Source organism: Mus caroli, unplaced genomic scaffold (genome assembly GCF_978045245.1).
Source record: "Mus caroli unplaced genomic scaffold, Mus_caroli_1 scaffold_3, whole genome shotgun sequence".
NCBI lineage: Eukaryota > Metazoa > Chordata > Mammalia > Rodentia > Muridae > Mus > Mus caroli.
Window position 1 is genome coordinate 64,491,165 of NW_028227258.1, and position 27,333 is coordinate 64,518,497.

At 47.4% G+C, this 27,333-nt stretch overlaps 1 protein-coding gene across 1 annotated transcript; it reads right to left on the reverse strand.

Annotated features, from left to right (window-relative positions):
- Nucleotides 1-2,459: 2,459 nt before the first annotated feature.
- Nucleotides 2,460-23,189, reverse strand: Ankrd35 (ankyrin repeat domain 35). Its single transcript, XM_021158727.3, has 14 exons — nt 23,064-23,189; nt 14,725-14,855; nt 13,688-13,776; nt 13,267-13,331; nt 12,430-12,487; nt 12,260-12,330; nt 11,890-11,996; nt 10,711-10,895; nt 10,028-10,065; nt 7,887-9,878; nt 4,188-4,277; nt 3,922-3,987; nt 3,138-3,242; nt 2,460-2,621 (listed from the first exon to the last, which is right to left on the reverse strand). Exons 1-13 carry the CDS (start codon nt 23,100-23,102, stop codon nt 3,183-3,185), a joined length of 2,991 nt encoding a protein of 996 aa, XP_021014386.1. The 5' UTR covers nt 23,103-23,189; the 3' UTR covers nt 2,460-2,621; nt 3,138-3,182.
- Nucleotides 23,190-27,333: the final 4,144 nt, after the last annotated feature.

Sequence of the window (27,333 nt, forward strand, 5' to 3'; positions counted from 1 at the left end):
TTAGGGACTGTACAGGTATAGTTATGTCAGGAGCAGTCTACTCCATTGTGAGAATCACTGACCACTCTCTAGCTGCCATCTTGGGATCAGCTCAAGGCCTGCTTTTCGTAACCAAAACTACTTCCTGACATACTTGAACTTAGCCAAGTGGGACTCTCCCTCTCTGGATCTTTCTCTCTGCATTTTCTTGGTTTTCCCACCAATACTTCCGAATATAACAAATGCACCGATTCTTGATAATCTCTAGTGACTGAGAGGAAGGGGGAAAATATTCTATTCCTCTTAAGAGAAATTCCTGAACCCTTTCAGTGCCGCCCCACTTCCCGCCCCCCAGCAGTTTCCGCTTCACCATCAGTCTTCTCTCCGTGAACCTCAAAGCTAGTCTGGCCCTTCTCTATGATCTGTGTATCTCAGCTGCATTCCCCCTCAGCCAAGCTCTGGACCTGTTCCTGCAGCCCCATGTGTAGCCCCAGTTTCCCACAGCAATCTTTCTTTACTCTTTCCCTGGAGCCAGACTCTACTGGCAAGCCCCTGCTGTCTGACCCAGCTTAACCCAGCAGAGGGCGGGCTGAGGGAAGGGATGGGGAGGGATCTGCTTGCAGGTCTCTGGCCTGTGGTCCAGATTTTGGAGAAACTCTTTCTCATGTAGTAGCCAGGCTAGAGGAGGGTCAGGGAGCTGAGAAATCAAATCTTTCTGTCCTAGAACCAAACCTGATGTCCCTTCCTTCTTTCAAGAATCAGACATTTCTCACTGTGGACCTAAGAGTCACTTGTATATTGAAAACTGCTCTAGGATATATTTGTGTCATTTTTTTTTAATTCAGATTTTTAAAAATGTATATGCACCCAAAACAGAGAATGGTGATTTGAACATGTATGTCAAATCAGCACACACTGTCACAGGCATCCATAGGGTATATTAGGGCCTAGACAGGTTTGCAATGTATGTACCCAGCACAGTAGTCACGGTAGTCCTATTCTATTTAGGCAAGAATTTTTTTAAATTTTTATTTAGGCAAGATTTTAACAGAATTTTTACCTTTTACATTTATTTTGTGTGTGCACTCAGTGTGCATGTGACACTGGTGTGTAGGTGACAGGACAATTTTGTTGGCTCTCTTCTTCCCTCACGTGGGACCAGCCGATTGAGGGCAGGTCTTTAAACCCAGCAACAAGCATACGAGCTACCAGAGCTATCTGCAGGCTCAGACTATTGTTTTAATTGTCTGTGACAGAGCATGAGTACCCTCTAAGGTCAGAGGTGTCCAATCCCCTTGACGTTGGAATCACAGTTGAAATCTGTGAGTTCCAGGCCAGCCTGGTCTACATAGTGAGCTCCAGGACAGCCAGGACCACACAGAGAAACCCTGTCTCAAAGATAAATAAATAAAAATGTAAAAGGCCAGAAGCTAGGAGAGGGAAGGAAGCAACAGGCAGAGCAGAGCATAAACAATCCCTATGGCTGTAAAACTCCTGTGCTTACTGTGCTGAACACCACCATTGCAAACCTGTCTAATGAGTAGCCGCTACTATGTTCTAGGAAAGCCTGTGCAGTGTGTACTGACACAGTTACAAATGTATCACTCTAGTGAGGAACTTTGCTAACAGGGGAAGAGAAAGGATGTAGTGTGTTTGTTTGTTTGTTTGTTTGTTTGTTTGTTTGTTTGTTTTTAGACAGAGTGGCAATTGCAGCCCAGGTTGATTGGCCTCACTATGTAGCAAAGGCTGGTCCTGAAATTTGTTCTCCCTGCCCCCACCTCCCAAGCACTGAGACTAAGGTGTATACCACACCCAGCTGATTTTTTTTTTTTTTTTTTTTGGTTTTTCGAGACAGGGTTTCTCTGTGTACCCTTGGCTGTCCTGGCACTCACTTTGTAGACCAGGCTGGCCTCAAACTCAGAAATCCGCCTGCCTCTGCCTCCCAAGTGCTGGAATTAAAGGCGTGCGCCATCACGCCCGGCTCCAGCTGATTTTTTAAGTTGTTTGATCAAGATTCTTTTTGTTTTCCTGGGCTGGAGAGATGGCTCAGTGGTTAAGAGCATTGGCTGCTCTTCCAGAGGTCCTGCGTTCAATTCCCAGCAACCACATGGTGCCTCACAACCATCTGTACTGTGATCCGATGCCCTCTGTTGGTGTGTCTGAAGACAGCAACCATGTACTCATATACATAAAATAAATTTAAAAATCTTTTAAAAAAATTCTTGACAGGCGGTGGTGGCGCATGCCTTTAATCCCAGCACTTGGGAGGCAGAGGCAGACAGATTTCTGAGTTCGAGACCAGCCTGGTCTGCAGAGTGAGTTCCAGGACAGCCAGTGCTACACAGAGAAACCCTGTCTCGAAAAACCAAAAAAAAAAAAAAAAAAAAAAAAAAAAATTCTTTTTTTTCCCCCATTCCACCCTTTTTGACAGAAACCACAACAATAGGACCATCTGTTTTCTGCTTTATTTTCCACGGAGCTAGTTTACATCCACAACTCTGGTCTCATCTGTGCTGATTCCAGGGTCCAGGTTTTCAGGTCTGGAGTTCGTGTGTCCTGTGAAGCCCCACCCACAGCACCACTAGTGGGTAATCACCATCCACCCACCTGCCCACCACAGCTTGATCGAGCCTCATTATTCCCTGAAAGAAGAAATTCAAAGATGAATTCTGTATCCTTGCTCTCCTCCTATCCACATCAACATGTTAAAGGGTCTGCTTGTCTTTCCAAACTGGAAAGAGGGCTGCCCACAAAGGGGTAGGAGGGAGGCTGGGAGATGGTTGGATTTTGAGTGAAGGGTGGGAAAGCCTGAGGTCCGTAAAGTCCCGCCCTAGGGAACAACTGTCCCACTACCCTTCATTCTTAACTGGCATCTCTGTACCCCAGACTTTAGGAAAATATTCCAGCCATCTTTTCTGTCTGTCCTATCCACAGTCATCCCGTTAGTCACTAATCTCGTGCCACCTGCTCACAAGGTCCTGACTCCCCCTAGTGACCCACACTTTATCTTTTCAGTTAACTTTACTTCAATGTTCTATGCCCTACAGGACTCCCCAATGTCAGCCACCAGAGAGGCAAACAAAAAACCCACCCCGTCCCTTACCCCCAAGTCCTTTCTCCATAGCCCCATCCCTCTTTAGCCTCCACCCACAACTCACAAAAGAGAAATGCCTTTATCCCTGAGGGCACACAGTGAGCCTGCCTCACTCCTGCATGCTGAGGATTCGAAGTAGGATGTTGTAGACGTCTTGTTCCATGTAGCCCTGGGGGTTACAGGAAGGATATAAAAGATGATGGAGTGCAAACCGTGGGGAGAGGCAGATGAGAGAGCAGTTTTGTAGGAGAACAGAATGCCGGTCATTACCTCTTGCAATTACATAATCCTTAACTAATTCTGCTGGCCTGTCATGTCACTTTTTTTGGTCTTCGGTACTTGTGACTGAACAGGGCAAGTACTTGTCAATGAGCTCTGCCCCTAGCCCTCACTTGTAGTATTAAATAACTCTTCCATGGCTGCTTTCCCATCTTCACAAGGAGGGGAATGCTATCCATCTCTCAGGATTGCTCTAAGGGCCACACCATGAATGCTAAATGTAGCTCTACTGCCTTATCATCCCCAAGAAAGGAGCAGGCACACTCACTCTTCCTTGATTAAGGCAAAGTCACCTCAGAGGAAACTGGGGGTCCGGGGTGGGGATGATGGGGACAGGGAAAAATCCTCACAATGGATTAGGGAGCCAGAAAGAGAAGCAGAAGCGGCCCCTCCTCCCATTCACACACAGCCTCTCTGGATTTGCTTAATGAGCACCTGAGGCCGCCACGAGACTGCCACGGGGTCCAGTGGGCCTGACAGAATGACAAGTACGAGAAGGGACAGGACAGACGGGACATTGCTTCCTCAGCCCTGTACCTCTACTGCCTCCCAGACTCCAGCAAGCTCACCCGAGCAGCATTCAGTAGATGACTCCTGTACGTGGAGATGATCTCTTCGTGGTTCTTCTGGGAGTCCTGGAAGGGAACGCCCATTGGAAGTTGCATGTCTACCCTTCCCACGCTCACCGCTCACTGCTCACCAAGCTTGAGGCTGGCTCTGTGGGCCCATCGCTGGTCCACACCCCCTCCACCCCCGCTAGTCTCCTGACACTCCCCACTTCCACTCCGCAACCCCCTCTTCTCTATCATCATTCATCCTACAGGCCAAAATATACCTGCAGCTGTAGGGCGAGGTGGGCATTCTCGCCCCGGACTTGTAGAACTTCTTCTGAAAGCTGCTCTAGCTTCTTCAGCAACTCATTGATCTAAGGCCAAACGGAAAGAAAGGGAAGTGAAGGCGAATGTTATATTTTAAGTTTACATCACTGTGCTCAAGATCTATAAAACAGAAATGCCCCTAACCTGCGCTCCCCACTTGCCTAAGGAGAAAGAGCTTCCTGGGATGCCCTGGACTGTTCTTCATATAGGAAAACAAGCCACGTGTTCTCACGCCTGTAAACAAGCTTGGTTGTCCCAACTGCACAGCTTGTGCTTGATCACACGTAGGTGGGAGGTATGAAGGCAGAAAATGTCAGAATACATGCTTGCGCCCCCCCCCCCCCAGTTGGATGAAGACAGAAGTCCATAGCCTTGTGGGGTTTGCCTCTGTAAGCACCCAACATAATTCACAGTCATTCTCAGGATATCCTGGGCATGGACCCAGACAGTGTCCCTCCTCGTGACCAGTATCTAATAAAGCTCAATTCAAATTTGGCTAAAAAAGGTGGTAATGGTCTTATTCTCACCCCATGCAGCTAACAGGGACTCAAGTCACTTTCCCCCAGATGGCCCAGGGTCAAGGTCAGGTTTTCTTGGTGAGTGTTTAATATGTGCCAGATATTCCTATATGCATTGTCTTATATAATATCCAACCCAGCCCTTCTTCTAAGAACAATGCTTCTCTGAGGAAAGGACTATTGTCCACATTTTATGGGTAGGAGCCTGAGTTTCATACGTTTTCAAAACCATGCAGTTATCCCAGGGGGGTGGTGCACACCTTTGAGCCCAGCAATTAGGGACAGAAGCAGGCTGAGTTCTGTGAGTTTGAGGTCACCTGTATAGTGAGTTCTAGGATGACAGCCAGAGCTGTGTAATGAGACCCTGCCTAAAATCAAAACAAAACCAAAATCACACAGCTAATAAATCATGGTTTAAACCAATTTCTCCTTGGCTCTACTATAGTTTATGAACTTTTGGGGTTTTGGTTTTGTTTTTGTTGTTGTTTTGGTGTTTTGTTTTGTTTTAAACAGTCTCACTGTATAGCCCTAGGTGGCCTGGGCTTGCTAAATAGACTAAGCTGGCCTCAAACTCACAAAGATCCTCCTGCCTCTGCCTCTAGAGTACTGAGATTAAAAGGGTGTTGCCACCATACTTTCTACTGAGTACTTGACACATGCCCCAAATTATTCCGTGTATTTTATTTTTTGTGTATGTATGTGTGTTTTGCCTGCATGTATATAAGTATGCATTCCACCTGTGTACTCTTGGTGGCTGTGGAGGCCAGAAAAGGACTCCAGGTGCTCTGCAATCAGAGTTACTGTGTGGGTGCAGTGACCTAAACTGGGGTCCTCTGGAAGAGCAGCAGGCATTCTTAATTGCCAAGCCATTTCTCCAGGCCCAATAAAGCAATTTACTTTCTTTCTTTCTTTCTTTCTTTCTTTCTTTCTTTCTTTCTTTCTTTCTTTCTTTCTTTCTCAGAAGACGGTGCTCAGGGATGAACCAGGACCTTTTTCATTCTAGACAAATGCTCAAATGCTCTGCTCTATCATTAAGCCATTACCTCAAACCTTTTTTTTTTTTTTCTGCAAACCACACAGAGATCCACTGTGTCTACCTCTCAAGTGCTAGGACTAAAGGTGTATGCCACCATGCCTGGCTTCCATATCATCAAACTCTTCTGAGTATTTATAATAATTTATTTAAACAGGGTCTCTTAGAAATCAAGCTGGTCTCAAACACAAGGATAGCCTTGAGAACCTGATTCTCCTGTATCAACTTCTTTTTAAACTTTTATTTATTTATTTATTTAAAGTTTTTATGTGTATGGGTGTTTTGTCTGCATGTACGGTATGCATGCCTGGTGCCCTCAGAACCCCTGGAACTGACATTACAGATAGTTGAGAGCCACTGGATAGGTTCAAAGAATTAAACTTAGGGCCGCTGGAAGAACAGCCACTTGGGTACTGGGAACTCAAGTCCTCTGGAAGAGGAGCCATTGTTCGTAACCACTGAGCCATCTCTCCAGCCCAGGGACTTAATCCTATTGAAGAGAAAACTGGGTTTCAACCAGGCAGTGGTGGCACTCAGGAGGCAGAGGCAGGCTGATCTTGAGTTCAAGGCCAAGCCAGATCTACAGAGCAAGTTCTAGGGCAGCCAGAGCCACACAGAGAAGCCCTGTCTCAAAGACCCAATAAAACAAAAACAAACAAACAAACAAACCCTGGGTCTTTGAGATGTTAAGAAAGTTGGCAGGTATGGTGTCACAAGCCTTTAATATTAGTACTCTGACAGAAACAGGCTGATCTCTGTGACTAAATTCTTCATAGGGACACCCTACCTCAAAACACAGGGCTGAGCCGGGCGTGGTGGCGCACGCCTTTAATCCCAGCACTCGGGAGGCAGAGGCAGGCGGATTTCTGAGTTCGAGGCCAGCCTGGTCTACAAAGTGAGTTTCAGGACAGCCAGGGCTACACAGAGAAACCCTGTCTCGAAAAAACAACAACAACAAACAAACAACCCTACAAGGTTGGCTAAGATCAGTCAGCAATTAAGTTTTATTTTATTTATTTTATTGTTGTCTTGTTGTCAATGCTGGGGATAGAACCAAAGGCCTGCATACACGGTAGGCAATCATTCTGCCACCGAATTATATCCCCCAACCTACCCTGTGTGTCTGTGTGTCTGTATACACACGTGCACATTTGTGCCACATTCTCAACTACTACACCAAATCATCCTTGCCAAATTGTATTGACTTTCCTGCCATTTATTGACAAAATGCCTCCTTTAATGCCCTCCCATGATGATGCCTATTTTGGACAACAGTTCTTTTGTCTATGCATTGTACACAAGGTATATGCTGTTTATATTCTTCTGTTGTTCTAAATCTGGATATGTGTACAAGTGTTAATAAGAAATCTGCATTCATTCCTTCAATGGGTAGTTCGACAACATCTAAATTCATATGTAAATGAGTGGTTTAGAATATATAAAATATGTCTCCTTGTCTGACAGCACTAAGAAAATAGTGGCTTTCAAACTCTGTTGTGGCTTGGCTTTGCTTGGTGTCTTCAAACAGGGTTTCATGAGCCCAGGGTGTCTTGGAACCAGCTCTGTAGCCAAAGATGACCCTGAGCGTATCTCCTGTGCACTTCTTCGAACTGTTTTGTTTTGTTTTATTCTTATTTTTCTTTGCTTTGGTGTCTTTTTTGGCCAATGGGAATTGTTTGTGGGGACCCACTGTGAGTGGACCTGGAGGGAAGAGCAGCTACAGTTAACCCATTGGACTCTGAGTCAGCTGAGAACCTCAGCAAAACCACAGAACTCATTACACCACTAGGCTGGGCTAGTGCAGGATTAAGATAAAACACTAATTGTCCACAGTGTTCCCTGGTGGTAGCCCTAGGGGCATACATAACTTCTGAACCCTGAATATTAAATTTTAATACCTACACTGTCTTCTCTCTTGTACTATGTTATTTGTTTTTATCTCTTTCTTCTATCTGCACTCCACCTCAGCTCCAGTCTCAACCTCAAACCTCTCTTGCCCTAGGGGAGCACAAAGTGGTTCTTGCAAGAACTCTGACCTTCGGTTCTGCAGCCTTGCAAAACCACCTCGGCTCCCGCTATGCTCTCAAGGATACCTCGGTGCTCACCTTGGCTTCCTTGTCCCGGCAAGCCCCGATGAGGTGGTTTGTCTTCTCTTTCATGAGCTCAGCAGTTTTCTCAAACTGCTCCGAGCGCCCGCGCATCTCGCCAGCCTGGCGCTCCTGCTCGGCAGCCCGAGCCGCCAGGTCCTCGCTGCGGCGACGTTCCTCTGCCACAGTGTCCCGCAATCGAGTCATTTCCCGACAGGCTGTGTTGTACTTCTCCAGCACAACTTTGAGCTCCTGGCCCCAAGCCTGTGCCTGGGCCACCAGCGAGCCTCGCGTCTTCTCGTGCTGGCGCAGGCTGGCTGCTTCCCGAGCTCTCAGCTCGGCCACTTCTTCCGTGGCTTGGTAGAGTAGCTGTTTCAGCTTGCAAATCTCCTGGCTCTTCCCACTCATCGTGGCCTGCACGGCCCGTAGCTCTTCCTCTAGCATCCCCAGATCTTCCTCCAGGGCGGCCACTTGCGGGGATGCTGTAGCCTTGAGGGAGGCCTCTGGTTCCCCACAGGGAGCCAAGGATCCCCTCAGCTGCTGGTTTTCCTCTTCCAACCGAGCCAGCACCCGTTGAACCTCGAGGTGCCTATCCACCAGGGTGCTGATGCAGGCCTGCAGCTCCTCCAGGGGTTCTGCAGCTGTACTCTGTGTATTCCCCTTGCCCACGAGGTCTGGGGGTAGGCAGTTCCACAGTCCTTGGAGGCCGCTAGTCTGGGAGGCCAGTCGCCTGCGCAGCTTATCTGTGGCCTCCTTCTCCATGGCCAGTTCCTCTGTCAACATCCCCACGCTCCTCCGCAACTGCTGTAGCTGGACCTGTGCCTCAGGCTTGGGCACAAACTCCCGGTGTAGCCTCTGGGTCAAGGACTGCAGCTCTCCCTGCAAGCGTTGTCTCTCGCGCCCCAACTCTCCCAATTCCTCCAGCAAGTTGCTATTGCTCAGTCTCAGAGCTGACACCTCTTTCTCCAACTGTCCCTTTGCCAGGCCTCCTCCTAAGGCCTGTTCTCTTCCAGGGGCCCCTAAGGGCTCTCCTCTGGTTCCAGGAGCCTTCTTTTCTTCCTGCTCTTTAGAGCATCCCAGGACTGCCTTCGGGGCTCCGTCTCTGGATCCCTGGACAGGGACCTCAGGTTTCACATGCAGTCCCATCTTTGCTCCATCTAACCTTACCAACACCCTCTCAAGCCTGGCTTCCATCTTTTCCCAGGCAGCTGCTGCAGCCTCAGCTCTGGGAGTCCCCAGGGCTCCCTCCAGAACTGGTCTTGACAAAGCCCCTCTGGCAGCATCCTTTTCTCGCCACACTGCAGCCAGCTCTTCCCTTAGCTGTAGGAGGAGCTGATTCATGGCTATGCCCACTGGTTCTCCCACTGTGCCTGCTGGTTCAGTCCCTGGAGCTGGGGTCCTCTCCTTCTGGCCAGCACACACCAGCTCAGTGTTCTGGAGGCCAAGGTTCTGCCCGCCATTGGTGTTCGGTTGCTGTCCTGTGGCTTTCCCGGTGGTCTCTGAACTTGGACCCTGGGGCAGCCCCTGCTCTGGTTGGGACTTTCTGTGTACTTCATGATGGATCTCTGCCGGGGTTAATTCTTCAGCTCCCTTGGGAGCTAATGTTGGGTTTATTGTAGCCAGTGCCTTCTGCTGCTTCTTCAGCTCTTGGATCCGCTCAGCCAGCAGGTTCAGGGGACAACCCTGTTCCATACCATCTCCCTCAGGCCGGAGACCAGGGCCTTGATTTCCTGGAGCTCCCTGCTCTTGCACTAGGAGATGGCCTAGTTCTTGCGCTTGCTCTCGAATCTGCTCCTCTAGGCTTGAGAAGGCTGCAGCGTGAGCCTTGCACTCATCTGTCTTTCGCATGAGCTCCTGCTCCAGCTGATGAACTTTCCTCTGCTCCTCCTCAAACTTCCACCTCCACTCTTCTGAGCACCGCTCCTCCCCCTCCTCCTCCTGCTCTTCCTCAGGCTCCGCTTTCCGTGAGTTCTTAGGAGGAGATCCCACCCGAGGCTCAGATGAAGAGGCCTATGTCAAAAAAGAGCAGTGATGTGAGGCTCTTCAACAAGCCTCTGAAAGGGCCCTGCTTCTCTAAGAATGCCTTGGTGCCCACATGGACACGGGAATTGCTTGGAGCTAAGTCAGAAACAAAAAGGGGAGACTCTTAGAGGTCATACCTGAGATGGGTGATCTGGGTGTTGAACCAGTCCATGACCTATAAGAAAAGACATGGGACAAAGGAGAACTCAGCTCTCTTCTAATTTTCAGAGTTTTTTCAGAGAAAAATGGTGACTGTCTTATTTCATGCATCCCTAACTACCCTGCAGCTTTGGTTTCTTCTTCTGGAAATGCCGTGTTTCTTCGTTCTGTTCACTAGCCTCTGTTAGTGATCACTGCGCTATGTGTGCTATGTGTACTATGAAGGCACTGGAACATCAGCGGTGGGCAAAATGGAAATCACTTGGATGACAACAATAGCAAGAGTCATTTAATCCCAGCACTCGGGAGGCAGAGGCAGGTGGGTCTCTGAGTTTGAAAACAGTCTGGTCTACAAAGTGAGTTCCAGGACAGTCAGAGAAAACCCTGTCTCAAAAACAAAACAAACAAACAAACAAAAGCCAATAGAAGGATATTAATAGTCAGAGTTGCAAGGTACAAAGGCTACACTGGGGAATGTTGTGACCATGTTTATGGGAACATGGGGTCACATGTTCCCAAAATGCAGCAGCACTGTAAAGCCTTGACTAAGGCCGTGGTCCATTCTTTCAGATGGACAGCCTCCATGAGAGTGGGATGCTAAGAAACATCTTTAACTCTTTGGCTATTGAAGAGACTCTTGAGAGCACAGAAAGACTTTTACCGCCTCTCCGCCGCCGGTTCAGGGCCTGCTGTAACAGCCTCCACAGCTCCCTGTCTTGTGTACGCAAAGCATAATGAAGAGCGTTGTGTCCCAAGCTGTCCACAGCTCCAGCGTCCGCTCCATGGCTCAGGAGCAGCTCGGCCACCTCAGCGCTGCCTTTCTCACAGGCCAGGATCAAAGCTGATCTGAGGGTGGAGACAAACCTGGAACACCGGCTTCCCCTCATGCTTTCAGAAATTCCACTCACAGCGTAAGCCCTCACTCAGTGGAGTCAGAACAACACACCAATGCCAGCCAAGGACAAAGCCTTAGACCAGAGCAGGACTTTTCCCAGTGCAGGACGTTTCTTGGAACTGCAGCACCAGAAAGTGGGACCTCTGGGAGGGCTCCATTTTTATATGCTTTAGAGAATGCTGAAGTTCTGCACATGCACATGTACACGCATACACACACACACACACACACACACACACACACACGCACACATGCATGCACACACACACACACACACACACAGAGCAACATATATGCTCATGCTCCTCCTGCCTCAACCTTCTGAGTAGCGGACTACAAGCATACACCACCACACTCATCTGCATACATTTGAAAGAAAAATGTTTAGGACACAGCTTAAAAACTAGTAAATTGGGGCTGGCAAGAGAGCTCAGCGGATAAGAGCACTGACTGTTCTTCCAAAGGTCCTGAGTTCAAATCCCAGCAACCACATGGTAGCTCACAACCACCCGTAATGAGACCTGACGCCCTCTTCTAGAGCATCTGAAGTCAGCTACAGTGTACTTATGTATAATAATGAATAAATCTTTGGGCCAAAGCAAGCAGAGTTGACCAGAGTGAGTCCTAAATTCAGTTCCCAACAACCTCATGAGTACAATGTACTCATATACATAAAATAAATAAATAAATCAAAAAAAAAAAAAGGAGAAAACTAGTAAATTAAAGCAGTGACCCCCAGGTGTAGCCATTCCACTTGTGGCACCATCTGTGCAGCATGGCTCCCTTAAAACATGGCAAAGATGTTCTGAACCATTCCTGGAAAAGAAGAAGTGCTGGAAGAACAGAGAGGAGCCTATTCTCTCTCCAGTGTGTGTGCTGTGCCCAAGGCTCCTTTCTAGATTGGTAAAGAACCGGGAATTGGGATAGGACATAGAGATGACTCACTTGTCATCCTTGTCTGTGACATTAACTCGGGCACCTCTCTGCAACAGCTGTGAGCAGATAGCTGCATGACCACCCAGCGATGCAATCATCAGGGGTGTGCGTCCATCCTGCAGAGGTTGAGGGAAGACATGGGGGATCCATTTGATGACTCAAACCCCACCAACTCTTCTTCCCCAACCCCCGCCCCTGCTGAAACAAGCTCTGGTCCTGGGGTTAAGCACTTCCGGTGGTTCAGAGAGTTAGGAGCTCCCCAGTGATAAGGAAAGGAGGAGTGATGGAGAAAATGGTGATAGGATCTAGCCAATCAAACTCAGAGAAGACGGCAGCCTCCTGGTGTGAGAGGCCACCCGTTGGCTCATCTGATACTCACATTATCCAGCACGTCCAGGAAGGCTTCATGGTCACACAGCAGGAGGACACTTGAGGCGCAGCCAGAGGAGGCTGGAAGAATTGAAAGACGTTTAGATAAGAAGAGGTCTGAAGAACATCTGTTGTTCCCGCACAAAAGCTAACCTCCCATCCTGTTCCCCAGGCACACACCTGCCCAGTGTAATGGACTGCGATTTTCTGCATCCACAGCATCTTCATTAGCACCGTGCTGTAAATAGCCACAAAGAGAAGCAGATGTGGAGCACCTCATAGCAAGCTGCCAGTTTCCATGGTAATATGAAAAGGAACTGGAGGACCACAGCTCTGAGGGAAGCTAACTACTAGGCAAGCAAGCCTAGTCCCTCCCTGCAGGTGATGGGCAGCCTTGAAACTGGGTCCTACTTCCTAGCTAGGGCCTTTGGAAAAGACCAGGAGTAATAAAGGTAGAAGAGTCAGTGTGTGCTCAGTGGCCATCGGGAGATGCAAATCATCCACTGCTATAACCCTCCTCCCCGTTTTATTTTATTTTATTTTTTAACTTGGGGAGGGGTGTGGATATGCTCATGGAGGCCAGGGGACAATTTATAGGAGCTGGGTCTCTCCTTCCATCATGTGGGTTCTGAGGTTCAGACTCAGGTCATTAGACTTGGCAGCAAATTCTTCTACCTGCTGAGCCCTCTTACTAGCCCCTCCCACCAAAGACATTTTTATTTGAACATTCCTGATTTTCTTCTACATAGCGGTTAGTCTCTGCAATGGGCTCTGCTACTGGCAGAACTCAGTTGTCCTTGGGTACCCTGCTTTCTGGCCTGCCCCCCAGAGACAGACAGCATCAAGCATGGTACAAGTACAGAGTAGATGCTAAACAAATGTTGTGAACATATTGATAAGTGACAATCAGCTGTGCTATTTGGAATGAGACAATATTATTGGTTACTACAAAACCAAGTTGGGAACACGCTGCATTTCTTTCTGGCCTGCACAGGAGCACCAACGGACTGCCTTTACCTGAAGCAAGACCTTCACACACTGTGGCTGACAGGAGATGGTGGCCAAATGAAGGGCGGTGCTTCCTTGGAAAGAGAAAAGGAGAGAGGGGGTGTGGCTCCATGACTGCAGATGACTCACGGGGAGGGAGGGCAAGAGACGCACAGATAATCAGAGGGAGATTAGGGACGAGAAGCTGTGGGCCACACCGGGCCAGAAATTCCAGTTTCTTGAGCAGCTGGTACCCTCCTTAATGGAGATGGGAGTGGGGTGAAATGTTCCTGGCTTAAAGGGAGGGGAACCCCAAATAGAGGCTAGCCAAGACTGACTGAGCAAAGAAGGAAAGGCCCACAACTGGAACCTGCATGGAGCCCAGTAGTGGCCCCTCTGCAGCCAGAGACAGACCTGCAGTACACTGGGCGCACAGGGTTGGCTGACTCACCGTCCTCGTTCTTGCTGTTGATATCAGCCCCATTTGCAAGCAGTATTGTCAGACACTCTGTCAGGCCTTTGGAGGCTGCCAGATGGAACCTGCCAGGGTCAAAGCCAAGAGACAGAGAAGGATGAAAGACGGGGGTGGGGGGTAGGGGGGTCAAACAGAGGAGGTTCTTTCCTTTCTAAAAATCATGTTTAATATTCTAAGTCGTTCTGATCAGTTTCAATCTAGATGTTTTTATTTTGGCCTTGTATGTTTGTTTGTTTGTTTGCTTGCTTGCTTGCTTTGAGATAGAGTCTCACTATATAGACCTGGCTGGCCTTCAGTGCTTGATCCTCCTGACTTGACCTCCCAAATTCTGAACTTATAAGCAGGATACCAACACAGCTGATAAGGGGAAGCTCTAATAAGCCCTGCTTCCTCTGCTTCCTAACAAAGCCAATTCCTAGAGCAGAGAGGGAGGCTCCCCTAGTCTGCCTTGCTAAAAGGAGGAGCAAGCCTGTCTCCATGACCTACAGCCACGAAGCCAGAGGATGCTACCAGAAAAGCGAGAACTACAAATCTCAGGGTATTCCAGATGTTGCACGGATGTCCAGGGCACACATGATTGCCTGCCTCACCCAACACACAACCTGCAGCATCGTGGAGTCAGCCAGACCCGAAGAGAAGCCTGGCAGGAGGCATTGTCTTCATCCTGAGCACTCCCTCTAGCCCCGTGACCCCTGAGACTTTACTTCTTCATTCCCAACTTCTCAAGCGTACATTCCCTCCTCCTTTTGCGATGAGGAAACTTTGTTTAGCAATGAGTTGTCTGTTGGTTTAATGAGCTTTGTATCTTTTTCAAGTCAGTGTAGCTTGTGCGGAGGCTGGAACTATGGGACAATATCCTCCTCCCTCAGTTGTTCTGTGCTTGATACATGGCAAAGGTTTAATGCATACACTCTCCAATTCAAACGATAAAAGGGTTCTGAAGTTATAGGCCTTGCCTGATTGTTCTGAAGTTCGAACCACGTACCAGGGTGGGGTCAAAAAGACTTACTTACGGGGACTGGCCATTTGAGTCTAGTTTGGTGGGTCGGGCTGACTTCCTAGAGGCCAAGGCAGCCACGCGTCCCACGTCCCCCCGCTGCACCGCCTCCAGCAGCTTCTGATCACGACGGTTCCATTTCTCCACCTAGTCGGGAGTTACAGATTATGTGAACACTGGGGTTAGCAATGGTATGGGGAAAGAAAAGTGATATTAGATGCCCAGCAAGAATAAAGGAGCCAGGCAGTGGCTGACAGAAACCCTGTCTCAAAAAACCAAGAGTAAAGGAGTATTCTGGAGGTCCTTGCTGCTTATTATCACTTGGCCCAGAGCAGCAGAACTTCTTAAGTGGGCCAGCAAAACACTAACCACTCCATGTGTCATCAAGAATTATCCATAGAATTATCCATAGCAACGGTCAAACATAAACCTAAAGGTGCTGAGGGAATCTCTGAATTAAAAATTACCAAGGTTGGTGTGGTGGCTCCGATTTTCTACATAATGCTAGTACTCACAGCCAGGAGGTAAAGGCAGGAGGATCTTGCCCAGCCTCAGCTACATAGCCAGATTATAGGCAGTTTGAGATTCATGAAGCACTGCATGCGTGTGTGTGTGTGTGTGTATGTGTGCGTGTGCGTGTGTGTGTGTGTAGATGCAGATATAGACACACATGTATGTATGTATGTATGTATGTATTGGCAGGCATACAACACTTGAGAGACTGAGATGAAAATCTCAAGTTTGAGGTTAATTAAGACTCTCTCAGGAAAAAAATTATTTTTTATTACTTTTGTCATTTTAGGGTTTGCTGTTGTTTTGTTTTGTTTGTTTGTTTTTCATGACATGGTTTCTCTGTGTAACCCTGGCTGTTCTGCAACTCACTCTGTAGACCAGGCTGGCCTCAAACTCAGGGAAATCCTCCTGCCTCTGCCTCACAAGTCCTGGGATTAAAGGCATGCACTGGGCTAGAGAGATGGCTCAGTGGTTAAGAATAGTGACTGCTCTTCTGGAGGTCCTGAGTTCAAATCCCAGCAACCACATGGTGGCTCACAACCATCTGTAATGAGATCTGACTCCCTCTTCTGGAGTGTCTGAAGACAGCTACAGTGTACTTACATATAATAATAAATAAGTCTTTAAAAAAAAAAAAAGCATGCACCATCACCGCCCGGCTAGTTTTATTATTTCAAAAGTGTTTTGTAGCCAGGCATGGTGGCACATGCCTTTAATCCCAGCACTCGGGAGGGAGGCAGAGGCAGGCAGATTTCTGAGTTCCAGGACAGCCAGGGCTATACACAGAAACCCTGTCTCGAAAAACTAACCAAAAAAAAAAAAAAGTGTTTCCTTTGAAACAGAATCAAGCTAGCCCAGGTTAGTCTCAGAGTCTCTATGTAGCCGGACTGGCCTCAGACTCAAGAGCCTCTTGGTTTAGTAGTTCTTTTTTTTTTTTTTAAAGATTTATTTATTTATATGTATGTAAGTACGCTGTGTACTGTGTCTTCAGACACTCCAGAAGAGGGCATCAGATCTCGTTACGGATGGTTGGAGCCACCATGTGGTTGCTGGGATTTGAACTCTGGACCTTTGGAAGAGCAGTCGGGTGCTCTTACCCACTGAGCCATCTCTCCAGCCCCGGTTTAGTAGTTCTATGCCATACAAATAATCAAAATTATTCATAATGGTGAATGTCTAACATTTTAGGATTTTATTTATGTTTTTTTTTTTTTATTTTATGTATGTGAGTACACCGTCACTGTCTTCAGACACACCAGAAGAGGGCATTGAATCCCATTACAGATGGCTGTGCGCCACCATGTAGTTGCTAGGATTTGAACTCAGGACCTCTGGAAGAGCAGTCAGTGCTCTTAACCACTGAACCATCTCTCCAGCCACCTGTTTGTTTGTTTTTGTTTTGGAGTTGTGGTTTTTGTTTTTGGCAGGGTTTATGTAGCCTTGGCTAACCTGGAACTCATTATGTAGGCCAGACTGGCCTTAAACTCAGAGATCCACCTGCCTTTGTCTCTTGAATGCTAGGATTAAAAGTGTGTACCACTATACCTGGCAAAATTCTTTTTAAATTATTTATTTATTTTTATTTCATGTGCATTGGTGTTTTGCTTCCATGTCTGTCTGTGTGAGGGTGTCAGATCTCCTGGAACTGGAGCTGTCATGTGTTGTGCTGGGAATTGAACCTCTGTCCTCTGGAAGAGTAGCCAATGCTCTCAACTGCTGGGCCATCTCTTCAGGCCTTAAATTTACCTTTTAAAATAAATTTATATTTAAAACTCCCACCAAACAAAACAAATCAAAAACAACTCCCACCAGAGACTAGGTTTCAGACTTAATACCATAAAACAAACAAAATCCACCCAGGCCAAACTGCACCATCAGGACAAATGCTAGATGTCCAGTCTGAAGACAGCCCTAGCAATGACTTCCTCCCTTAGTGCTCCCTGGGTCTTCCCTGAGCAAACCAACCTGCCCACTCCTGATTGGTCCTTGGCACTTCTCAATGTCTCCCCCACCCAACCCACAACCCCACAACCCCCCATCCCCCATGCTGCTCTGCCTTTTGTCTTTAGTCCTTTGTGAGGTAAATCAAGGACTCAGCTTTTCAGCCACAGCCTTACCTAGTCACTCGGTCTCTACCTATTGACTCTGGGTCCCAGATTGCGGGTGGGGTGAGAGGTAACCTAGAGCCTCTGTTTTCCTACATCTGGTTGTCTTCCATTAGTCTCTTGACCTCGTCACTGGAAACCACCAGCACAGGCAGGCCAGTTTCTAGCTGTGCTTAAGGAGGTAACCAGAAGAAGAGTCAGAAAGAAAGGGATTCCCCCCCCTCCCCTCCCTCCTCCCTCCTAGTTTCCCTGGCAGGGAGCAGCTGCCCCAGACTGCAGCCACGCCTCAGCATACATTGTTCCAACCTTCCAGCTCAGGTTTTGAGGGTGGAGGAGTAATTAAAATAATTGAAGTATTACAGGGCATAAAAGAGAGAGCTGTAAAGCCACCTAGGGCTGCAAGCACAGAAAAGCCTGGTTTGATCCAGAGATAGGAAACATACTGGAAGAAAGAGGAGAATGCAAAGAGCGTTGGTTAGGAAGAAAAATTTTCAAGATGGGTCTTCATCTGGACTGAGTCTGAGACTGGCTCAGCTACACTCTCAGCTATGTGACCTAGAGCAAGCCATTAAACACTTTAACCTGTTTCCTTGTACATAAAGTGTAGGCAGTAATAACCACCTCACCACAATGTATTAAACAAGCTAATGTAGGTAGACCACATAAATGGATGGCAGCCTTACAACAAAACAGGAAGTAGTGAGAAGTAGGGGGTGGCCTAATGCACTTTATGAGGCATAATCTCTACAAGAAAGAGGTTATAGGAAAGGGTGAAAAAAAAAAAGTCTGTGGAAGCCCAATAATTCATTCTCAAGTACTGTTTATATAGCCAGCACAAATTGTTAATCACCATCTCAGGATGAAGGTGAAGACTGAAAGGTCCAAGCTATAAAATTGTCTAGGATAGATGGAATCTGAGGTAACGCTCCTGTAAAACACCCGTAACTTCTCCTGGTCCTTTCAATTAACCTCTAATAGCCCCCCAAAATAGTCAGCGATGATAGATATTATCTTGTGTCGTTCAATTAAAAAAAAAAAAAAAAAGGCTGGGAAGTGGTGGCACATGCCTTTAATGCCAGCACTTGGGAGGCAGAGGCAGGCAGATTTCTGAGTTTGAGGCCAGCCTGGTTTACAAAGTGAGTTCCAGGACAGCCAGAATTACACAGAGAAACCCTGTCTCGAAGAAAAAAGAAAAATGGAAGCACACATATGTTAAACATCTGTCTGGGATCACATAAAAAAGTAATATAATAGTATTGGCTTTAGAAATAGCTCAGGCTTCTTGCATCCAGGCTGAATTCCTGTGTCCGACCACACTGTTACAGAGCTATGGGAAAAGGATGACTTATGTCCAGATAAAGTTTGCGAATGCCTCCAGGGCAAAGCTACTCAGTCTCGGCTGTTACTCCCTATGTGTGGAAGAGTCTCCAAACAGGTTTGTTCTCAATGACAAAGCAAGCAAACTGACTCCTCCACAACCCGGCAGGTCCGGACACGCAAGAACAGGCATTTTTCAGTGCCCCTTGGGAATCAGGTCATCTGATGGAAAACAGCTGGACCAATGCCTCCCCCACTCACTACGGCCACCAGCTGACCTTAACCTGGGGGTTGGGGGGGTGCTCCTCCTTCCCAAACGTAAACTGTCTTCCCTCTTCCTATGGTGCCCTTGTTCTCCATATAAGTCCTCCACTGGCCTGGCACTCACCGTCCTCCAGAGTGCTGGGGTCCTAAGTGTGTGTCACCAGGCCCTGCTCGACAATCTTCAGAGTAACGCTTTGTCTCTGGGTCAGGTACGTACCAACGTCCTTGAACCTCAATTCGCTAATGATTTAAGAGCAGACAAAGCATATAGTTTTGTGTCTGTTACTTAGTAGACACAGGATAAATGGAAGTTCCTATTTCATCCCCCTTGGCTTTCTTTGCTGGGTGCACTTTGGATGTTCCCGGGCTTAGAGTTCTCCAGCTTGGTGAGTTGGAAGGATCTTGGTTATACCAGCCTATGAGCTAGCCACGCTGGATGGGTGGTAAGATGTGTTTTAGCACTGTGGATATGTATGTATGTATGTATGTATGTATGTATGTATGTATGTATGTATGTACGTATTTCCAGCTGGGTCCTTCTGACTCCACCCGGCTTATTTTCTACAGTCTCAGTATACCAAGGAGACTATAGAAAAGGTAGAAATTCTTCCTAATAAAACCACTGGAAAGTAGAGGATGGGAGGGCTTCTTCCAAAGCCCAGGACTCAGCGCCCTGGAAAGGAGACGCTGGATTAGCAGCAGCACAGCCTCCAGGGAGCAATCAGCAAATTAATCACCAGACTCCCTAACAAGGACAAGCCGGGCCATTTCTACCGATGAGATTAAGGAACCCGTGTGGATGTAAGTGTGCCCTCTCCTATCTCTGACTGTGAACTCACAGGCTTGCTGTCAAAGATGGGAGGACAAAGACACCAAGGGGCCATGGAGGAGCCAGTGGCTTCTGCTGAAGATCAGGTGGATGGAAATGGAATGCCTGCCTTGCAGGGATGAGGACCTGGTGATTAACACTTTAAATGCAACAGAAATTCCTCTATGCTGAGCTGGTGCCAAAGCTTCAAAGCTATTTACCAGCCTGTCTCTTGGTCTATGTCCTGCCCAGGCAGAGTCAGCCTAGGTCTCTGCCTCCCTTGAAGGCATCACTGACTCTGAGTCAAATAACCCGAGATTAGAGGGCCTGAGCTTTTGTCTTTTTCCTAGACAGTATATGCTGTACATTAGATTTTGCTGATTTGCTACTTCATTATTATTATTATTATTATTATTATTATTATTTTGGAGACAGGTCTCATGTATCAGGCTGGCCCCAATTTCCATCTGTAACAGAAGATGGCCTTGAAGCTCAGATCCTTCTGCCTGGGATGGCATGCATGAGCTACCATGCCCACTTTATGTGGAGTTGAGGATTAAACCCAGGGCTTCAAGCACGCTAGGCAAGCACTCTCTCGACTCAGCCCCATCCCCAGCCCAATGCAGACTGCGTGTTAAATGATACCTCCATCCTTGCCTCAGAGGAAGGTTCCTCATGCAAAGACTTGGATTAGAATAGCAAGAGATGATTGGCTGGCATAACTGGGAAGCTGGGCTTCTGGGGTTTCCAAAAAAGCTGCCACAGGCTCTGCAACAGGCTCTGTGTGGTAAGCGGGGGGGGGGGGGGGGGGGGCATCATCTTGGGGGTTATGATAATAGGGTTTCTTGAGGAACAACTCACAGCTGAAGCCAGACAACCTATTTTAAAGTCTTTGACAAGTCTAATTTGAGAAAAGACATTCTCATTCTAAGCATGTAGTTCTAAGTGTGCCTTTCGCGCCCTCCACTCTTGATAAACTATGATCTTGCAATACTAGGCATTCAGATGAGTGGACGTTCCTCGTGGTCAAACATGTAGAGAACTAGGGCCATGGAGGATGATGGAGGGTTCTAGATCCCAAGATCTAGCCCACTGCTCACTCCAGCATCTAGAAAAGGAGGCACTCACTGCCCAAGGACTAGAGAACCAGAAAAGGCCTAGGGCCACATCACCTTGAATTTGTTTGATTTCAGGATCTAAGCCAGGGTTGGGCCCGGTTAGTACCAGGATGGAAGAATCAAAAAAGAAAGAACTAGCCGGGCATGGTGGCGCACGCCTTTAATCCCAGCACTCGGGAGGCAGAGGCAGGCGGATTTCTGAGTTCGAGGCCAGCCTGGTCTACAAAGTGAGCTCCAGGACAGCCAGGGCTATACAGAGAAACCCTGTCTCGTAAAACCAAAAAAAAAAAAAAAAAAAAAAAAAAAAGAAAGAACTAAGCCAGGCATGGTAGCTCACGACTGTAATCTCAGCACTTGGGAGGCAGAGGCAGGTAAATCTCTGAGAGTGGGGCCAGCCTGGTCTAGAGAGGGAGTTCCAGGACAGCCAGGGATACACAGAGAAACCCTGTCTGGAAGGAATAAACAAACAAACACAAAACAAAACAAAACAAACAACAAAAAATGAAATAGTCCCCCTCCTAAAGAGAAACAGACTCCATAAATCTGAAAGGGGGAACAATTCTGGGAACTTTCCATAATTAGGGGAAAGTGGCCATGGATTAGAAAATCACTGAGAGTTAAGCCAGTGTGTTAAGAATCCAGGTAGCGCCGGGCGTGGTGGCACATGCCTTTAATCCTAGCACTTGGAAGGCAGAGGCAGGCGGATTTCTGAGTTCGAGGCCAGCCTGGGCTACAAAGTGAGTTTCAGGACAGCCAGGGCTACACAGAGAAACCCTGTCTCAAAAAACAAAAAACAAAAAAAAAAGAAGAAGAACCCAGGTAGCCGCAGTTTCTGTTATCTGTAATAGTAAATCCCTTACTGTTTGGTCAGTGTGTAGAAACTCCATGTAGAAGCAAATGTAAATGGGACAGAGACAGGCCTAGACAGTTCTTACTCTTGCTTCACAGGTTTCTGCCAGGTTTCTGTGGCCTGCCAGGCACAGTGAGATAACCAAACATTTCTCACATCTGCTTATGAATGAATGACGTGTCAACTAAGCAATATTAGTACCAAGGGACGCCATTCCCTCCACAGAGGGGCACTCCGGAAGAACTCTTTAGAGAAGGACAACTGTATCCTCCCTGAACCACCATCTTCCGAAATCTTTGTTTTGTTCTAGAGGGAAGAGAATGGAGAAGAGAGTAACCCCTGTCAGGAACTCTCTCATTGTGATCCACTCTGTCTTCTTCACCATCTCATTTTCCTAACTCAATCAAAGAAAATGAACACAAATGCTAAACGAGACAAAGGAATAATCGGGGGGGGGGGGGTGGGATGGGGGGGAGAACCAGGCAGAACTTGATTGGTCTCAAGAACCAGTCTGAAGACCAGACAGTACAGAGAACTGGCCAGGGTAAATTCTGCAGGCAACTCACCCAGGCTCTTGGGGATCAGCCAAGAGACTTGTCTGTCCTCTGACAGCGTTTGTCTGACTAGGTAGGTTGCAAGGTTAAGTCACTGTGAGCAGGCAGGAGGTCCAGGCAAAAGGTAGAGGAAGTAATATTGAGGAAAAGGTCACTGGAAATTAAGAGAAAACAGAAGCCCCATGTTGGACAGACGCTTGGAAAGAGATTTGGATTGGTGCTTGAGAGAGTGGAAGAGGCAGTGTCATGGAGTGGAAGAGGCAAGTTTGGTAAAGGAGGCTGTGAAGAAGGGTTGGAAGAAGGCACTGGGGTGAGAATACTTTGGGGGCAGAAAGTACTGTTAGGGGCAGAAAGCAAACTAAAAATGGAGCTATGTGAGAGAGAACCTTGTGAGAAGGCAAGGATGGAAGTGAAGCTATAGGGCAAGGATTAGGGATGGAAGTAGGAACGGATTCAAAGGCTGGGGTGGGGGTGGGGCCGATGTCTGGAGGTGGGTTGGTACTGGGAGCCACAGCTGAAGTAGAGACCAGGGTCATTGGAAGAGAACAGAACTTTAGAAAGCATACCAGAAGCTGGAAGCCAAATATGTTGGGAGAAAGAGCCAAGGGGAAGCACCTTGGAAAGGAAAAGATTAAGGGACAGGGTTTGGATAACACCCATAAGTTCAGTTACCAGGGCTGGCGACCGCATTATTAGAACAGCAGCGCAGGAAAGTCTGATGCAGGCAGGGTTAATGCGATCGTCCATGGAGATGGGACTCAGGACTTCTGTCAACATACGGCTTGAATCCCAGCCCCAGCCCTTCTCCCACACATTTGGCACCTACCGCCACTTGTGAACTGGAGCAGGAGAAGATGCGCTTCATGGCCGGGGCTAGGGCCACGGGGGGACGGGGACGCGCAGAGAGCCGGGCCACAAGTTCCTAACCCAACTCGGCTACGGCTGTGCCAAAAGACAGCTGTCAAAAAGCAGACTGGGTCCCGCCCCCAAGCCCCGCCCCAGATCCCACCCCGCTCAATCGTAGACGTTCACCTGAAGGCTGGGCTTAAAACCCCGCCTCTGGCCCTGCCTAACCCCGTCCCTGCAGAGGCAAAAAGCCCGCAGTCTTTTGCGGCCACCCTGGCTGGCTCTCAAGTTCCGCCCTTCAGCCGAAGCCCGCCCCCTGTAGTTACCTACCGAATCCGAGAGGGATGCTCGCAGCCTCCGCACAGGCGACTTCCAGGCCCTAAGTCCCCCGCCTTTCTGCGTGGAGCTCCACCCCCAGTTCCGCCCCCGCCCCCTCTCGAGGACCTCCACAAGCTTCGATGTCACCAACCTCTTTTACCAGTTAATGTCTCTTAGTCATAGCCATGACCTGTGTGTGTTTCATCCCCTCCCTCCCGACTCCCCAAGATCTTCTAAAGAGTTTGGAAACGTGATGCCTAAGCAGACTTGATCACCAATGGGTGATTTGTGACCCACCGCACGCAACCAGAGGTTGGACAAAACTCAAAGGATCAAGCCGATCACTAACGCAGATCTTAGAAAGCAGCAAGGGGAGAGTTTTTACTGTCTGCTTCCCCACTCCAAGAAAAAAACAAACAAACAAAAACCCCGACCTTCCTTATCCTTTAGACTCACTTCTTAGTAATTCTTGTTTGACCAGTGTTAGTTACAGCCAACTGGTCTGGCCTTCCCATCTCTCCTTTCTCCTCCCTGTAAACCAAGCAAGCCCACCCAAATACTCATGGAACCCTATGGAATAAAGCCCAAAATTCTTTTTAGAAGTGTTTTACATTAATTCATTTACTGAGGCGTGAGTATGTGCTAAGAGTGGGCACCCTTGTGGAGGTCAGAAGACAACCAGCGCTGGCTTTCTCCATTCACCGTGTGAATCCGGTGCTTGAACTAAGGTAGTGAGGCTTAGCAGCAGACCCCCCCATCCCCGACCCCAAGATGCTATAGGTTCAAAGTTCTTTTCCTTTTCTTTCTTTCTTTCTTTCTTTCTTTCTTTCTTTCTTTCTTTCTTTCTTTCTTTCTTTCTTTCTTTTTTAGGCTGGCCTCGAACTCAAAAACCTGCCTGCCTCTGCCTTCCAAGTACTGGGATAACAGGCGTGTGCCACCACCGCCCAAAGTTCTTAACATGGTTTTCAAGGTTCTTCTGAAACAGAAGGCTGAAGAAGGCGTGGTGACGCCTCCGCCTTTAATCTCAGCACTCTGGAATCAGAGGCAGGTAGATTTCTGTAAATTGAGGCCAGTCTTGTGTGGTGGGTCTACATAGCAAGTTCCAGGACAGCCAGAGGTACATAACAGAGAGATCCTGTCTCAAAAACCAAAACCAAAACCAAAACCAGAAGCCTGCCTTCGCTCTCAGTCTTTTCTGGCAAACTTCCAAGTTTAAACTGTTGTAGCAGACAATCCATTCATAATGCCCTTTGCAACTTCTTTTTTTTTTCTTAATATTTATTTATTATATATGTAAGTACACTGTAGCTGTCTTCAGACACTCCAGTTACGGATGGTTATGAGCCACCATGTGGTTGAACTCCGGACCTTTGGAAGAGCAGTCCGGTGCTCTTACCCACTGAGCCATCTCACCAGCCCCCTTTGCAACTTCTTAATCCATGTAAAGTGTTTTTCATTGTTGTAAAATTTCCCTTAAAGCTCTGACAACCTGCCCAACAGTGTGCTTTTTGGTGTGTGCCTTACTGGTCATTTTTTAAAAAAAGATTTATTTATTATTATATGTAAGTACACTGTAGCTGTCTTCAGACATTCCAGTTACGGATGGTTGTGAGCCACCATGTGGTTGCTGGGATTTGAACCTTCGGAAGAGCAGTCAGTGGTCTTAACTGCTGAGCCATCTCCCCAGCCCCCCTTACTGGTCATTCTTACCATCACCTAGATGGCCCCCACCTTCCTGTTGTGTGTTTGCATCTTTGTTTTTCCAATCAGGTGGGGACTCTCTGATGGTAGTGGTTGTATTTTTGTATTTTTGGTTTTTTGTTGTTTTTTTTTTTTAAATTAGTCCCCTAGCTTGGCACATAGTAGTTTTTTAATGTCTGGTAAGTAAATGTGTGATTGTATAAATGCATGAGTGAGCAAAAAGCAACAAGAAAGGAAGTGTCTAGTGTGGAGGAGAAACCATTGTTTCTATAGTTGCTTCTACACTGGTTTTGCTTCAAAAGACTAATGAACTTCTATTCTAAAGAATAGGCTGAGAAAGTCGGGAAGAGCCCTGCTCCTGAGCTTAGGACAGAGAGGAGGCAGATATGTCCTTGGTGGAAGACTTTGATAATACACTTGATCTTAACCAATGGTTAAGAAATGACAGAAATACTCGGGAGGCAGAAGCAGGTGGATTTCTGCGTTCAAGGCCAGCCTGGTATACAAAGTGAGTGCCAGGACAGCCAGGGCTACACAGAGAAACCCTGTCTCAAAAAATCAAAAAAAAAAAAAAAAAAAGAAAGAAAAAGAAAAAGAAAAAGAAAAGAAAAAGAAATGACAGAAATGGGGGGAAGGTTTTCTTTCAAAAAAAATTATTACATTTCTTTATGCCTGCCTGTATGTGTTTGTGGGGGTTGTTGCCATGGCACAGTTGTGAAGACCAGAGGACAACACACAGAGAAGGGGTTCACTCCTTCCATCATACATACCCTGGGGGTCACCTGTGTTCTATGGATCAGACTCAGTCTGTCAGGATTGTGGCAAGCACCTTTACCTGCTATCTGCCAGCTCCAAAGTGTTCTTTTAATCATATGGATAAAGAGGAAGGGGGTGGCGGGGTAGTGGTGGTACACGTCTTTAATCCTAGCACTTGGGAGGCAGAGGCAGGCAGATTTCTGAGTTCCAAGTCTACAGAGTGAGTTCCAGGGCAGCCAGGGCTACACAGAGAAACCCTGTCTAGAAAAACCAAAACAAAACAAAAAACAAAGACAAAAAACAAAACAAAAACCAAGAAGAAGGGGCTGGAGAGATGCTCACTAGACAAGAGTACTTCCTGCTCTTCCAGAGCATCCAAACTTGTTTCCCAGCACCTATGTTGGACTGTTTACATCCACCTGTAACTCCAGCTCTCTCATGCCCTCTTCTGGCCTTTGTGGGCACAGACCATATGTGACATACACTCTTCTCAGTACATGCACAGAACCCAGGTTGTCTATGAACTGCCTAGAAAAAGCCAGGTGTGGTGGTATACACCTGTAATTCCACCATTTGGAAGGTGCAGGTAGGAGGATCAGGAATTCAAGGTTAGCCTTGGCTATACAACGATTTCAGGCCAACCTGGGCTACAGAAGATTGTATCTCAAAAACAACCACCAAGGCAACAGACAACTAAAGGAGACCCAGAAAACACGCAGGCATTTAAAGAAATCAAGTGGATTTGACTTTACCACCAGAACTTTTACCATCAACAGTTAATCATCACCTCAGAAGCTCGGAGTCCGCTTCACAGGACACGAAGCACAGGGTAAAAGATTTAGTAGGAGGAGCAAGTGGCTTAAAGGAGACAAATCAGGGTCGGGAGCCACTTCATACTTCAGTAGATCTTCTACTCAGCCCTCACAACACATGGAACAATAGATTATTCTATAACAAAACATTTTTGTAATTATGGTTACTATTTATTAAGTATTTGCTACATGGTTGCCTTACCCGGATGGTCTCATTTAGTCCTCTAAACATGAGAAGGCTGGGGCAGATGTTAAATCTGACGTACATTTGAAACTGCATAGCCTACATGCCCAAATCCTATCCTATCCTATCCTATACTACTGTACTATAAGTTCTCTCTCTTTCTCTCTCTCTCTCCTCTCCCTATCTATCTATCTATCTATCTATCTATCTATCTATCTATCTCTGCTGTTTCTAAGACATTGTGTAGCCCTGGCTGTTCTAGAACTCTCTCTGTAGACAAGGCTGGCCTCAAACTCAGAGATCCATCTGCCTCTGCCTCCAAGTAATGGGATTAAAGGTGTCTGCCGCCACCGCCACCACCAGCAAGCCAGAATTTCTTGGTGTTATCTGAACCTCCAAGAAATTATGAATTGTTCAAGATCATATGGCAACAAATGAAAGGCACAGACTTCGATCCAGGCCTGTGTGTTTCCCAGGAT